Genomic DNA, 16,948 nt, shown 5'->3' with positions numbered 1-16,948 from the left:
ACAGTAGTGTAACACAACCCTCCCTCTCGTCACCAAACAACCACACAGCAAACCAGTATGTGTGTGTGTGTCGGTGTGTGTGTGTGTTGTGGTGATGTGTGTGTGTGTGTGTGTGGTGTGTGTGTGTGTGTGATGTGTGTGTGTGTGATGTGTGTGTGTGTGTGTGTGTGTGTGTGTGTGTGTTGTTGTGTGTTTGGTTGTGTGTTGTGTGTGTGTGTCTGTGTGTGAGATGAGGGGGGAATTGCGTTACAGTATGTGTAACCTTGCCAATAAGTTGTACTTTTAGTATTGATTCCTAGCACTGTGGCCACCCAAAGTTAAGACTCCTAGTAGATAAGTAAATCATTAAAGACTCAGTCATTCTCTAATTTGGCCAATTCACTAAGAAACACACTAGAGTACAGAACCACGCGTCACTTCTGCCCTGAAGACAGATCCTGTGGTTGCCATGGTAGCATAGCCTCAGTGCCATGTGGGACACACACTGGGACCCACACACACTGCACACAGCAAAAGCACCCACACACACTCACAAAAATACATACACATGTTTGTGCATACACATACTTGCACACACACACGCACATACACCCACACATACCAGGGTTTCCATTAGCCGGCAATAGCCGGCTTTTGGCCGATAAAAAAAGATTAAAGGCCGATAAATAAAATTGCCGCTGGCCAATTGTCCGGGATAAAAAGAAAAAATCKCATTGTGAAATTATGCTTTTTAGCCTATTCATTAATGGAAGTACCAGTTGATGAAAATATATTTGGCTGGTCATGATTATTAGTCTATTGGTTCATTAAAACATTTAGTGGAATTAAATGGGCAGGTGTGTACAGTATATCCGTTATGTATCTTATTTATCACATGCGTACAGCTTACAGATACAGAGCCTTTGAGCTGAAAATCTGTCAGACAGTGCAAGACACGTCACACCACTTTTCAATGATGTGGAGGTGGGCATTTTGAAAACATATACTTAATTGTTTAAAACCTGAACATTTTAATACATATTATGAGGCATGTCTTACCTTGCTTCAAAATAGCCTAGCCAAAATCAGACCAATTATGTGGAGGCAATTATTTTATATAAACTTTCTTTCATTGTCCAGTAGCCAAAAGCACAATSCTAGTCACATTAGCAACCCATGCTAGTTGCTGCATGCTAGTTGCTGCATATCTCCCGTCTTTAAAAATTTCCGAACTGATATTTTCATCTCCGTCACATGAAACTGATCGCATGTGCGGGGCCTTTTTGACAATGGTGTTTTTCGCTAATTTACTAATTATGGAACGAACATTTGCGATTAGCGTACTGTCTTGTGTACATTGCTGCGCTTAGAATGTGAAAAATATATATTTGATCAACATATTGAGCTAAACGTGCTGATCTGTTTCTTAGCCTAGCCCTACTGGTTGTATGAATTTGGAATCTATCYTCCCACAACTSTCRKAGAGTCTGTTTAGAGTAGGCTATTTATTTATGGACAAGCTGACCAATAGAATAGGTCAACTTGTTATACCATGAGGGATAGTAGATTGACAGAGGCTCGTGATTTTGCTGTTCGTTAGGCAACTCATCTTGTCTTCAAAGTGCACATCAGAACATGGTAAAACAAAAAGGACCTCACATTGTTGCATCCTTGACGTGCAAGTTCTGTTAATATGAATGACCATAATGGAAATGTGATTTCTGTCATTCTGAGCACCGTGGGTGGACGGTGCAGGTTACGGAKCCAATGCATATGGGTCCGGTAAATTAAAATGSTGCRGGTCAAATGRCCGGCGCCACATTTTCCAAACGGAAACCCTGACACACACACACACACACACACACACACACAGACACACACACTCCAACCCCCTGCGGAGAGTGAGCTGTTGAGAGACACAGAGGCGTCAGCCCCCCAGCCCTGCTTATCCCCCTCATCACAGTGACACTCAGCCAGTAGCAAGTCCCAACAAATAGCCACATCAAATCAGTAACCAGCTCTATGCAATATCTATAGCAATTTTCTTATATTGCTACTGTACTGGTAACTTCCTGTTCACTTGTCCATAAGCAAGGCACTAATATAGATTACTCCCTTATAACTACTGACTAGTCCAGATATCAAATGAAAGTCTACTGCTATGGCTTGGCAGAGTCACACTGGGTTACAATGTTAAATATATTGAAATCAACACTAAAATCAAACAGGACATTTGACTTTGAAAAATAAACCTATGGTTCTTTTAGTTTTCAACCACCCCAAAATGGCTGGTGGTAAAATAGATTCCTAGGCAGGGATGTGTATGTAATAATAGTAAGAGTAATCTCCCACAGTCCCTAACATGGAGATGTGCGTGTGTTAGTTTGTGTGTGTGTACATCTGCGTGCCTGCGTGCATGTGTGTGTGTTGTTCATTCTCTCTCTGTGGTCAGGATGCAGGAGAGGGGGAGCCCCCTGATTGGAGGAGATCTTTACGAGCCGGAGGAGGAGAGTGTAATTTCCTGCCGGCCTCCGTTGGTTCCGCTGGAATAACAGAGCGGAGGAAGCCCGGCTCTCCCGGGAGCACACACACACACACACACACACACACACACAACACACCAAAGCTCACACGCACGCTCTCTCTCTCACACACACAGTCAGCCTGCCTGGCTGAGTGGCTTAAAGAGACATACACACGCACGATTTACCCCTCTCTCACACATCGACCACACACACCGGAGCATGAAGAGTCTACAGAGCAGTTAAACCCAGGAGCCACGAGCAAGACATTGCTTTATTAACATGTTCTATTTTATTTCTGTTCATGTCCTAATCATGAATTCAAATGATGTCATACCTCAACACTACAACACACACAATATCATATACAAGCAGACAAACCAAACATATGTCATACCACACACACTTTTGTCACATCTACACACACAGTGTTTCCATGCACATAGCTATGGACTTATTACTTCATCACTCGATCACTAGTATCCTAACTCTACGTTAAGTCGGTCAGTATTACTGTTACAGGACACCACGCTTGAATATAATCTAAGGTAGAGGCCTGCAGGTCCAGACAGAGATCATTGCGGAGCGGTCTGCATTTTTCATGCTAGYGGCGGGAGCAGGCGGTCAGACAGACAATTTGGGGATGAAAATATTGCTTTGTCCCGCAGATTATTTGGAAACGGTCATCTTTTGCTTTGTATGCGTTAGCCTATCTATTGTATTAAAATTGCATTATTCATACACTTTCATTATTCACTGATTCCAGTTAAGTAGCCTATTACCTCTCCTCTCCTAGTTAGGAATGCGAGATCAAAGTGCGTCTATAGGCTATTTGTGTGGTCTCAATTAAATGCATGGGCGGAGAAGCACAGCACAGTTATCTTTCCAAGGAAATTAACTTCCTAAATATGACTAAGCTATAGTTTACTACGTTGCCTAGAAATACATATTGATCAGCCATATGTGTCTATTTGAAAATCATTCCGCTCCTAAAAAGTAGGCTATAAGTAAAATGTAGTTGAAGAGAAAGTGCAAATGTCTGCTCTTGCTCCAACTCTGCTCTCTTCAAACTAAGTCTAGCCTATATTGGCTGATATACCCCAGTAGGCTAACACCGATAGCCTAATATAATGGGTCATGTGAGAATCTCTGGTAATTTAAAGGGATACTTTGGGATTTTGACAATGAGCATGCTAGCATATTCCCATAGACTTCCAGTCATTGCACTAATGCTAATTAGCATTGGCTTACGAAACTACCTCTAACTTCCTTCATATTAGACACAGAGACATAAAAAATGGTATCCAAGAGTTAATTTGACTCTGGAGAAGTAGATAAATTGATTCATTTCCAAAATCCCAAAGTATCTCTTTAACCAGTGAGTGTACAACTTGTAAATAGTCACTGATATTTCAGACAGAAGGCTAGCTATCTAGCTAGCTCAAGGGCTCTGGCTACTGTTAGCCAGATAGCTAGCTAGCTATAACCAGCTGGGTAGAAGGATGAAGTTAGAAGGTAAGGTTAAACAGAGCCTGAACAGTTGACTGAAATGAAGATAGCTATAATCTTAACAAAAGATACTATGAGTTCTCAGAACAAAATAACTTTGCTTTACAGTGAGTAAGTAGTGAGACAGACAGTGATGAGGAAGGCTGCAATGCAGGAAGCAAAGGAGACACACAGCGAGAGGAAGCTAGCAGAGAGAGAGGTTAGTAGTACAGTGGTTTAAATGGGGGCCCCTGAGAAAATCTGTAATCTTATCAAGCACATGTTAGAGTCAACTAAGGGCCTTTTACACTAGGGTACTTTAGTAGTTTACAACACAGAAAACTGAATTGCAGTGCAGCTCACATGGGATACTAAGAACATTAATATAATTGATAAGATATCATATTTCAATATAAATATAAATGTCTTCAATATTTTGGGAGAGATGACCTGATGTGCATTTTGTGTCATTTTTAACTATAGAAAAGTACATTAGCCATTCCCTACAGACCTGCATGAAAATGCAATCAAACAATACAGTTCTAATCTCGATCGCCAACTGGTGTTCATAGTTTACCCCATTTTCTTCTTTTTTACCACTACATCACTGACTTTCATGGGTTTCAACCTGTGCCACTTTGTGCAACTTTCTGCTACTTGAATGCCAAACAGGAGGCAATCTACAATGGATCTGTGCCACAGATGACATAAATATGATGATACCATGTATGTGAGCTACAGGTAGACCTACAACGTGTTTTTCTGGCAGTAATTTCAGGTTTGTTAAAATCACAGCCTTTGTTCGTGACAACAATTCACAGGAYCCCACACTGCTCACCAGGCAGTAGATAGAAAATAAGCACCCATCACAACCCATCAGGCAAGCACGTCTGTGGAGAGAAAAGCCTGCCACGTCTGGCTAAGCAAACAACAGGCACGGGCAACAAGGAGGTGTGCACACTGCAACAAACAATACCATTACAATAGGCTTTTGTGTCAGGTCTCAGAAGGGAAACTCATGACAAGGTTCTTGAGTCATGTCACTCTACGACTGTACATTTTTCTGTCAGTAAAAAGGACATACATTTCGAAAATTAAAAGAGAATTTGCAGACAACCCTAACAATATGTATTGTGCCTCTGTTTAACTGCAGTAGCATCTACGTATTTAGCCTACAGAGTGAAGCCAACATGCTATAACTTCAGTATACCTATTAACTTATATCCATATCTGAAAATGATATATGTTGAATTTCCCCAAAACTCATCTATTTCTATATTCTCCGCATTTTTTTGGCCAATGCATCCCATTTGAAATGTATTTTCTATGGACCCTATGTGGTGGTGTATATCTGTATTCTTGGCTCTGAAAAACGTCCCCGGTTTACCTGTATCACTCAAACAACTCCGGTTTATCTAAACCGCCTTTGCCTTGCGTGCTTCGCCACACTTTAATCACCAGTAGCCACGCTCAGTAGCTCGCAAAGCTTCTTACGCCCTTCCCTCAAGATTAGCGGTTGGGAATGACGACAGATGCGCTCCGTAGCGATAAAAAAAAACACACACTGCGCACCTGTGTGAACAGATTCGACCGCGGTGAGCCGGCGGAGAACTCACTCAAAGCTGCCACACTGGCACAGACGCCATGCCTGTGACGCCTCACAGCCTGCATGGCATGATGTCGTTAGCTCAGCCAAACGGGCACCGCAGGGCAAACACAGCCCGGTGCAACAGCTAGGTGAGGGACAGCAGCAAAGGACATTAGAGCCATGACAATTAGATCAATCTAACAAGGGGAGCCTGGCTAGTCACCCATTCATATTACTTATTAACTTTGTCTAGAATTGTCCTATTCATTCTGCGCTTCATGTAGTAATTTGAGCCAGTGTTGATGTCAATGTTGTGTTAGCATCTGTGAGGAATGACAGAATGAATTTATATTGAACAGCGTTGTAGTCCAACTAGTCATTTCCATTTTGCAGTACTTGGTGATAGTTTAACTAAATGCCAGTTGAATAAAAACCTTGTATACACTAAATTTGACTTGAGTTTCTGTATATGACAGGCTGTCCGGAATATATGATATGAAACTATCAGGACTCATCGCCAAAGCATTGAGCATTTAAGACCAATATTCTGAATAAGTTACGTCACAAAAGGCAGATCAGAATGGATCATCGAGTATATATTGATTGCACACACACGCAGGCACACTCCCTCTAAACCAATGGTTCCCAAACTGTGGGTCGTGAGGGGTCGGCAGGGGGGGTGTGATAGTTACTTTAAAAAATATATAACACTGAACAAACATATAAACACAACATGTAAAGTGTTGGTCCCATGTTTCATGAAATTGAAATAAAAGATCCCAGAAATGTTCCAAAAAGCTTATTTCTCACAAATGTTGTGCACGAATTTGTTTACATTGCTGTTAGTGAGCATTTCTCCTTTGCCAAGAAATTCCATCCACCTTACAGGTGTGGCATATCAAGAAGCTGATTAAACAGCATGATCAGTACACAGGTGCACCTTGTGCTGGGGGTAATAAAAGGCCACTCTAAAATGTGCATTTTTGTCACACAACAAAATGCCACAGATCTCTCAAGTTTTGAGGGAGCGTTCAATTGGCATGCTGACTGCAGGAATGTTCACCAAAGCTTTGAGCAGAGATTGAATGTTAATTTCTATACCATAAGCAGCCTCCAACGTCATTTTATAGAATTTGGCAGTACGTCCAACCGGCCTCAAAACCGCAGACCACGTGTAACCACTCTAGCCCAGGACCCCCATATCAGACTTCTTCACCTGGACAGCCACCTGGACAGTTTATGAAACTGTGGGTTTGCACAACCGAAGAATTTCTGCACAAACTGTCAGAAACCATTTCAGGGAAGCTCATCTGCARGCACGTCGTCCTCACCAAGGTCTTGACCTGACTGCAATTCAGCGTCGTAACTGACTTCAGTTGGCAAATGCTCACCTTCGATGGCCACTGGCATGCTGGAGAAGTGTGCTTTCACGGATGAATCCCGGTTTCTACTGTATGGTGTCGGTGGGCGAGTGGTTTGCTGATGTCAACGTTGTGAACAGAGTGCCCTATGGTGGCGGTGGGGTTATGGTATGAGCAGGCAATAGCTACAGACAACGAAAAMAATTACATTTTATCGATGGCAATTTGAATGCACAGAGATACCGTGACGGGATCCTGAGGCCCATTGTCATGACAATCATCCACCATTATCACTTAATGTTTCAGCATGATAATGCATGGCCCCATATCGCAAGGATCTGTACACAATTCCTGGAAGCTGAACATTTTCCAATTCTTACATGACCTGCATACTCACCAGACATGTCACCCATTGAGCATGTTTGGGATGCTCTGGATCAACGTGTACGCAAGCCTGTTCGAGTTCCTACCAATATCCAGCAACATTGCACAAGACACAATCAACAGCCTGATTAACTCTATTCGAAGGAGATTTGCTGTGTTGCATGAGGCAAATGGTGGGCACACCAGATACTGACTGGTTTTCTGATCCACACCCCTACCTTTTTTTAAGGTATCTGTGACCAACAGATGCATATCTGTATTCCCAGTCATGTTAAATCAATAGATTAGGGCTTAATGACTTTATTTCAATTGACTGATTTCCTTCAATGAACTGCAACTCAGTAAAATCTCTGAAATCGTTGCATGTTGCGCATATATTTTTGTTCAGTATATATGTATATTTATAAACTGGGTGGTTTGAGTCCTGAATGCTGATTGCTGACTGCRGTGGTATATCAGACCGTATACCACTGGTATGACAAAACATGTATTTTTACTGCTCTAATTACGTTGGTAACCAGTTTATAGCAGCAATTCGACCATGAAGGCCTGATTGATGCAGTCTCCGCTGAACAGTTGATGTTGAGATGTGTCTGTTACTTGAACTCTGTGAAGCATTTATTTGGGTTGCAATCTAAGATGCAGTTAACTCCTATGAACTTATCCTCTTTAGCAGAGGTAACTCTGGGTCTTCCTTTCCTGTGCCGGTCCTCATGAAAGCCAGTTTCCTCATAGCGCTTGATGGTTTTTGCGATTGCACATGAATAAACTTTCAAAGTTCTTGAAATTTTCCGGATTAACAGACCTTCATGTCTTAAAGTAATGATGGACTGTTGTTTCTCTTTGCTTATTTGAGCTGTTCTTGCCATAACATGGACTTGGTCTTTCACTAAATAGGGCTATCTTCTGTATACCACCGCTACCTTGTCACAACACAACTGATTGGCTCAAACGCATTAAGAATGAAAGAAGTTCCACAGATTAACTTTTAAGAAGGCACACCTGTGAATTGAAATGTATTCTATGACTACCTCATGAAGCTGGTTGAGAGAATGCCAAGAGTGTGTAAAGCTGTCATCAAGGAAAAGGGTAGCTACTTTGAAGAATCACAACAACAAAAAAATGATTCCATGTGTGTTATTTCATAGTTTTGATGTCTTCACTATTATTCTACAATGTAGAAAATAGTACAAATAAAGAAAAAACCTTGAATGAGTACGTGTGTCCAAACTTTTGACTGGTGCTGCAGATAAATATATATATATATATTTTTTTTTAAGGAACTCAGTCCAGCTTTCAACTTACTCTTGAAAGTTTTAATAATAGAATGCACAAGGTGCAATTTCGAAATTGGGTAGTGCATCATCAGTTTCTCTTGTCATGTCAGTCATTACATACATTAGAGAGATATTTATAACCTGTAAGAAATGTCCAGATCAACTGGCCCATGTCAGCTAACGTTTTTTAGTTTGATTTTTTCGCCCATAGATTTTATTGTGATGTTTTAGTCACTCAAATATCACAAGAATACACATTAGACATGGCAAAATGTATAGAATTGCAAGAAAATGAGCTTTAAAATTGAAACATTTTCTCTGCACCTCATGACAAAATGTGTAGAATTGCTGGAAATAAGCTTAAAACTTGCAAAATATTCTCTGTGCCAACAAGAGGGATGTGAACAGTTTGTGTCATGAACAGTGCTTGTTCCCATAGAAATATACGTGGTATGTGTGTGTGTGTGGGGGGTGCTCTAGAGTGCCTTTTAACTGTCAACAAATAACTCTATTTTCATTTAATAAGAGCTTGTGCCCTCTTTCCTTTCCCCTCTACTAACTATCAATAAAACAAGTTTAAAAAGAGCAATGCTGCTTACTCTGTGTCTTCAATTCAAATAAAACACAGCTGAGAGCAAGCTTTTAGCCCATTCGTCAACACAGCCAATTGAGTTCAGCACGGCAACATACACATTTGAAACCAATGATGAATCAAGAAAACAGATGTAAGAATTGAAAGGCTGATGGAACCATAATCTTACCACTGGAGACGAAATTCGACACCCAGGGCAATCACAGATTGGAGGATGTACCTGTAAGATTCCTTTGGACATAAGGGTCTTCAAACTTTTCCCTGAGAGAGAGAGAGAGAGAGAGAGAGACGATTGAGAGAGAGAGGAGCACGAGAGAGAGAGAGAGAGAGAGAGAGAGAGAAAGGAGAGGAGAGAGAGAGAGAGAGAGAGAGAGCAGAGAGAGAGAGAGAAGAGAGAGAGAGGAGAGAGAGAGAGGAGAAAGACGGAGGGGGAGAGAGAGAGAGAGAGAAGAGAGAGAGAGAGGAGAAGAGAGAGAGAGAAGAGAGAGAGAAGAGAGAGAGAGAGAGAGAGAGAGAGAGAGAGAGAGAGAGAGAGAGAGAATGAGCAATAAGAAATAAGAAATAAGAAATAACAGACTGTATCACCCACTGAATTCAGCAGCTGTAAATCAATTATACTATGGAGGTGGTTATAAAATGACTCGATCTTCAGTAGCCTTAGCTATATTTGTATAGTGAATCCAAGACTATGTTATCAGAGTCTACACCTGAAATGCACACAAAGGGAAATAGAAAACCGTTTTTTATTTGGAATTGTGCAACACTAAACTTGGATCAGTGTTGAATGATCACAACTCCAAAGCCAAAACATTACATAAACATTACTTTTGGAATTGCCAGCTTGTCAAACCAAATTACCTTAGTTTAGTTAGTTTTACTGATGAGTTCTAGTTGAGCCCCGTGTGGTAAGATAGGTCTACATATGTATACATAGGCTAGTGACACTGTATCTAAACTCAGATATGAAACTATCCATTACTGGGCTCATATCATCTTTACACCCTCATCCAACAGAACTTGGGGCAATGCGTGTCAATTCCGTATGAGTAGCCTCGGCTAAGGTGGGGTTCAAAAACAACTGTGTGTGCAGCCAGCGCAATAACACGTCATTAGTCAAATAGGCCCATAATAAGTAAACAGCTATAGCATTCATTATTCTTATTATAAATCATTTCATAAACATCTACTGATAACTGTCTTTTGCCTGAGCCACTGTAAAGCTTTTCAAACCAAAATAGTAGCCAACTAATAACATCAAACATATCATAGACCTACTCATTTGAGTGTCACGGATTTTAGTTGACTATGTTACGTCTACCCCTGAGTCCAGGTTAATATTTCGGATAGTTGTAACTCATCCATAATCAACCTGAAATAACCAAAAGGGTCATGTATAGGCTTCAACTTCGAGTAGAGTAGCCTAAAAATCATTAAATTCCCCGCATTCAACATCATTCTATTATATTGAGGCAGCAACACCATTTTCGTTTACTATGATACGTCTACCACTGGGACCAGGTTGATATCTCGGATAGTTGCAAATCAATCATAATCCACCTGAAATAACCAAAAGAGTAAGGAATAGGGTACAACTTCTAGTAGCCTAAAATAATTTAATTCCCTGCCAACATCATTCTGTTCTGTTGAGCTGTCAACACCCTTTTAGCCTGCTGTTACACTCAACACTCACCGGAATTATACCCCCCAACGTCAATCAACTGTCATATAATGTTTTAACATTACTGAACCCTAAATATGAAAGTTTTTCACCTTAGTCCACGACTCCTGACGCCCCGTTTTGAGAATGGTCGCTGCCTGTGAAGATACAGCGATGTATGCGCCTTTTCTCATCTCTCCTTACGCACTGTAGTTGGTGTATATTGCTGAGTATAACCCTTTAACTACAAAACGCAGAACCAACCCATGGAAACAGAATTTCCTCTCACCAAAGAAATGACAAAAACCTTCAATTAGGTATCATCCTTTAAAATTAACATAGGCCTACTGTAAAAAAATAACTATTTAAATATGATATTTGCTGTTGCCTACCTTTGTGCCTTATACTTCGTTTCCAATCTTTGGCGGTCTCCCTTCCACTGACAAACTGGAACTCATTCGGGGTGAGCCACTCGCCCCGGTATTTGATTGAGGGTCCCTTACTACCTTGGCACAGTTTGTTAATGTATAGTAAAGCCTTGTTCTCCCCGCATTCCACCTCGATGCATGGTTCCCCGTTGTCAAAAAATGGCTGAAAGTCGGGGATTGAGGAAAACCTCTCCAGCATTAAGTCGTCCGGGTGATGGTGAAGGTGCTGCTGCTGGTGATGGTGATGCAGCGCCGAGTCGTGGAGCCCCAAATACGCACGGTGATGGGCGAATAAATGGTCGTATTGCGGTGGATGCGGGGTCACCACGGGGATAGTGGTGGCATTTAAAGGGGCCAGGTATTCGGTCTGGTTGAAGGCAGCCAATGCCATATCGTCCCCATCCAGTCTCTCCTTTTTAATGGCAGGCATGTTACTGGGAGCGAAGCGCCGGTAACAAGTGATTAGCAGCTAGTCTGACCCAACTTGTGTGTCCTCTTTTCGGAGTTGGTCAATCGCCCCAATCTTGAAGACGCGCCACTTTGCTTTACGCAGGGCTCCCGTGTTGCTCTGTGACAGTGGTCTGTTGAACTTCCCCGAGAGATTGCCATTCACTAGTTAACAGCTCTTTTAGCCGCAGCGCTCTCATCCGCCACACTCACAGCTCCTCTCGCACGGGGTTCTCGCAGTGCTCCTGCCTACCACATTTAATCGGACTCGCGCTACTAATACCTGACATGTTGGAGTGACCAGTCCTTAGCCGTGGACATCACATTATGTCGTTATCCACAATGATCATTGACACCTTCCCATGTGCTCTTCAGTTTAGTTTATTTTTTAAACAGTATTGTTATGATGTTGGTATCTCTTATTTTAACTTTATTTATTTATTTATGTTTACAGTTACTGTTGTCCTCCGTGCCTTCCAATGGGCTGATATGACGCAAAACTGTCTACTTGAATAATAGCCTGAACAACACAGGCAATAACGTATTGTATGGTTTATTAGGTGTGCTTGACTTGGGCATGTGCTCAACCGAGCTGAGTAGGCCTACCGGTACCTCAAACGTTCTACTGCTTGAGCTCCGGTTCCTCTCAAATGTATCGTGAAACTCCTGTTCCTAAATATAAACAGTACCCGCACCCAGAGTCAGGAAGAAAAAAAATCGCTGTTATTTTTMGGGGTTAATTTTCTAGACTATTGTTGAATATGGGTCGTCTCATCGGTTATACCATGCCTATTTCAAGTCTATAGTTCTAGAAAATATGAATTCATTTTAGAATATAATCACTATTTCAGTCCAAGTCAAACACTGTTTATTAGAATATAGGTCTACAGAAAGATGGAAGTGTTTTAAACTAACTTATTAACCAGCCACAGAACTAGGCCAGGCTATCTGAACATTGCAAAATCCCCTTTTTTAAAAGATATTTCAAAGTATTTGCGTGGAACAAATTCAGCTGATGGGACTTTTGAAATAGTTGTTTTTAACCCTGTGTAGGCTATATCGTTAAAGTCACGCTGAAGTTCATAGAACCAGACCAAATAAGATTTGCACTCTCCGCCGCTTCTCTACTTGGCCCATTTAAACAGCCGAGGCTTTGCGAGCCCGAAAACTTGAAGGGGGGTGCACGACGGACGTCATCATTACGCAACAATTTAAACACAGTCACATATTCCTGAAACATATTCTAATATTTCCGTCTTCTGTTATTATGATTATATTTTTAGACGTTATATACAGCAATAAGGAGTATTGAAACAACAAAAGACAATATCAGTCAATGGTTAGGCCGACACAGCTGCAGATAAAGTATCTAATTAGGCTACATAATCAAGTCTGTGCCTTTGTTAACAAAACAAAAATAAAAAMAATAACAATAAAAACAACAACAAATATGATATTATATTCCTTTAAATACAACAACAGCTTTGAACCTAGATGTGATCATAATTGTATTTGGTCTTTTCTCGTAGATCTATCCGCTAGGACCTCTGAAGCTCAGAATGAAGTGGGCGTTGAAGTTTGTATACTTTTCTATGTTATGCCCTCTGTGCTTAAAGTCAACCTTTTCGTTTTACTCTTTGTAATCGTCCTCCCACTATTGTAACGGTCACTCTTGTGACCGTAAACAATGGACATGGAACACACACACACACACACACACACACACACACACACACACACACACACACACACACACACACACACACACACACACACACACACCCCCACACCACACCACACACACACACACACACACACACACACACACACACACACACACACACACACACACACACACACACACACACACTCACTCACAACACGCACGCACGCACACACACACACACACACACACACACACACACACACACACACACACACACACACACACACACACACACACACACACACACACACACACACACACACACACACACACACACACACACACACACACAATGTACTCCCCTCACTGACATTATCTGGTCCATTCATGTCAATAAATCCGGGTGAATGAAGGAATGAGCAGCATGGGAGCTTTCATGACATGGTGGAAGGAGACTATTCTCACCATCACCTTAGCAGTGGCTCAAGTGAGCTTAAGTTAACAGTGACTTTCAAGATAAATCTGAACCATGGATGATCATGAACACATTCCTCATCTGGTCTTTCAAGACTGTAGACATCAGGCAATGGTTCATAGCAGCATCACAAGATGATGTGGTAATTTCCCCACTGTCTCTAAATCTACATGATAATCAGTAACAGGCAGGAACAAAACCCTGCACGAATAACAGACCATGACCAATGACGGGAACTCCTGCGGTAGAATGAACAGCTGTTTCTAAGAAGGTGACATTTTGATAGGTGTACATTTATTTTCGCCCCCGTCTCCTCACAAATACCTTGGTGGAAATGTGTTCTCTGGTGTCGATGCGTAGGCGATGGGGTGCACCTTTAGGAGAGCCTTGGGGAGCCCTATCATCACTGTCAGAATGGGGATACCCCTGCCCCCCTCACACCCTGTGACTCACGGGCTCCATAGCAGTACCTCACCCAGACACCCACCATGCAGGGGTTCCCCCAAACTCTGACTGACATGACAACATCACTGCAACCTCCAGAAGTTCTCTGAAGAGGGTTGGCTGTTATTGGGTGTATGGTTTCGCTATTCTCCTACCCCCACCCTCTTATTCTTTCTCTTTCATCCTATATCGATGTGTGGGCGTAACCTCTGTTTTTTTTATCTCACTTTTGATCTCCTGTGCTATGAGGATGCCCTCATTTTTCACAGAACCCCTCTGTTCACCTACGCACGTACACAAACACTTGCCTCAATATACAATCAGTCAGGAAAATATTGTTTTACCTGTAGGGCTATATATTTAACATTATATTTTCTATTAAAAAAACATTGTTCATATAAGATCTTTCAGGAAACCATTGAACAAAAGTGAAATTCATTTTTTGTTGTTGTGAAGTCATATTAGTTAAAGTAGAAATACAAATGTAGAGACAATCCTGTGTGTTTCAGCAAGWTATTCAGTGAAGGGCGTTTTGTTTATCCCCTCCACGTCGGCCGTAGAGGGCCCCCCTGATGACGCTCCCGCCTCGGCGCGGTTGTTGGCAGCGGCCCCGGAGCCGCAGCGCTGCCGGCGGGGGAGAGAGGTAATAAATAACCCGGGGAGAGGAGAGGAGACCGCCGGGCAGTGCACAGTCTGACCTGACAAATACTCACTGGAAAACCATCAGAGACCGAGAGCCCACCCCTAATGCTTGGAGCCAGCCTTTCAAACACGAACTGCAAAATATAGCCTATGGGCCTGCTACCCTTATTGGAAAAAGCGGCGTCTCTTCCTCGGTCTCTTTCTGCTCTCTCGATATCCTGTCGGAGACAAGGCGGGAAAAATTAACTATTTAGAGGAAATGTTTGAATTTCTTGCTTACACTATTTTAGCAGGCTCATATCTTATTGACGAATACATTGTTTTGGTTTTTGAAAAGCCCTACCAAAATGTGTCCCCCAGACTTCTGCACCAATTTCTTCTGGATAGCTCCATGGCCTACCTCAAAATTAGGCAAGGCCATAATAGTACTGGTTGATGACTTTTTCTAATCCAATGTATTTTCCACGTTGATTCCACATCACAATACCTTGACAAATGATGTTGAAACCATATTGATTCAATCAGTGTGTGCCCAGTGGGAAGTGTCCCCGCCAAGGTAAACTATTAGTGCAAGAAGAGTTCTAATTATACTGAACAAAAAATAAAAACTCAATATGCAACAATTTCAACGATTTTACTGAGTTACCGTTCATCAGTCAATTGAAATGTTCATTAAGCCCAATCTACAGATATCACATGACTGGGCAGGGGCGCAGCCATGGTGTGGGCCTGGGAGGGCATAGCCATACCCACTTGGGAGTCAGACCCACCCACTGGGGYGCAAGGCCCAGTCAATCAGACTACGTTTTTCCTACATAAAAGCTTTATTACAGACAGAAATACTCCTCAGTTTCATCAGCTGTCCGGGTGGCTGGTCTCAGACGATCCTGCAGGTGAAGAAGCCAGATGTGGAGGTCCTGGGATGGAGTGGTTACGCGGTTCTGAGGCCAGTTGGACGTACTGCCAAATTGTCTAAAACGACATTTGAGGCGGCTTATGGTAGAGAAATAATATTTGATTCTCTGGCAGCAGCTCTGGTGGACATTCCTGCAGTCAGCATGTCAATTGCACACTCCCTCAAAACTTGAAATATCTGTGGCATTGTGTTTTGTGACAAAACTACACATTTTAGAGTGTACTTTAATTGTCCCCAGCACAAGGTGCACCTGTGTAATAATAATGCTGTTTAATTAGCTTCTTGATATGCCACACATGTCAGGTGGATGGATTATCTTGGCAAAGGAGAAATGCTCACTAACAGGGATGTAAACAAATTTCAGCCCAACATTTTTTGAAAAATAATATTTTTGTGTGTATGGAAAATTTCTTGGATCTTTTATTTCAGCTCATGAAACACGAGACCAACACTTGTTGCGTTTATATTTTTGTTCAGTATATTTCTCCAGTGAAAAAATGTGACAACAAACACTTCCTGTTCCCACTGCTACTAGGAGTAGTCCTGTTGACCAATCACCGACAYAGGTGCGTAGACTTCGGCAATCAAATTTCGACTTGCCTCAAGAAAAAACCTGTCCAAGATCAAAAACGAACAAAAGCGACACACAATTTCGACATAATATATTTGCACAAACTGTTTCGACTGGGAAGCAAACGGTAAGCTGAAGGGGTCAGGGGGCTGTCTGTTGTCCCACATGACGGCTCTTCCACATTTTCCCGGCATTGCTAGCATCTGTAACTGTCAATGCTGACAGAGACGAGCAGACACCCGACCTCGTGTATCGTCCCTAAACACTCCCTTTTCCCCCTGGACCCCCCTCCTCCCGTCACTGTAACACGCAACCACACACACTCACACACACACATACATACACACGCGTGTGCAAGACACAGACACACTCAAGCATGCGCAAGAACACACATGCAGACACTCAAGCATGCGTGCAAGAACACACACACTCAAGCATGTGTGCATGAGCACACACACCAACCACAAACACATGTGTATGCAAGTATGCATGCATGAGCACACACACCAAA

The 16,948-nt window shown here is 42.1% G+C and overlaps 1 protein-coding gene across 2 annotated transcripts in view; it reads right to left on the bottom strand.

The window, feature by feature from the left end:
* The window catches only part of LOC111977292 (sterile alpha motif domain-containing protein 11-like), a 72,861-nt gene extending 60,866 nt beyond the window's left edge, over nt 1–11,995 (bottom strand). Inside the window, exons 1-2 of one of the 2 annotated variants that reach the window (XM_024006689.2) lie at nt 11,241–11,995; nt 9,412–9,452 (exon numbers count right to left, since the gene is read on the bottom strand). In XM_024006689.2, the coding sequence (XP_023862457.1) occupies nt 9,412–9,452; nt 11,241–11,706 (507 nt within the window). In that variant the 5' untranslated portion in view covers nt 11,707–11,995. Of the gene's footprint in view, nt 1–9,360; nt 9,453–11,240 lie in introns of both variants that reach the window. The other variant, XM_024006688.2, reaches the window with a different exon arrangement.
* Between the last annotated feature and the right edge of the window lie 4,953 nt (nt 11,996–16,948).

Source organism: Salvelinus sp. IW2-2015, linkage group LG17 (assembly GCF_002910315.2).
Source record: "Salvelinus sp. IW2-2015 linkage group LG17, ASM291031v2, whole genome shotgun sequence".
NCBI lineage: Eukaryota > Metazoa > Chordata > Actinopteri > Salmoniformes > Salmonidae > Salvelinus > Salvelinus sp. IW2-2015.
Note: the sequence above shows the minus strand (reverse complement) of the source record. Positions and strands in the feature narration are given on the sequence as shown.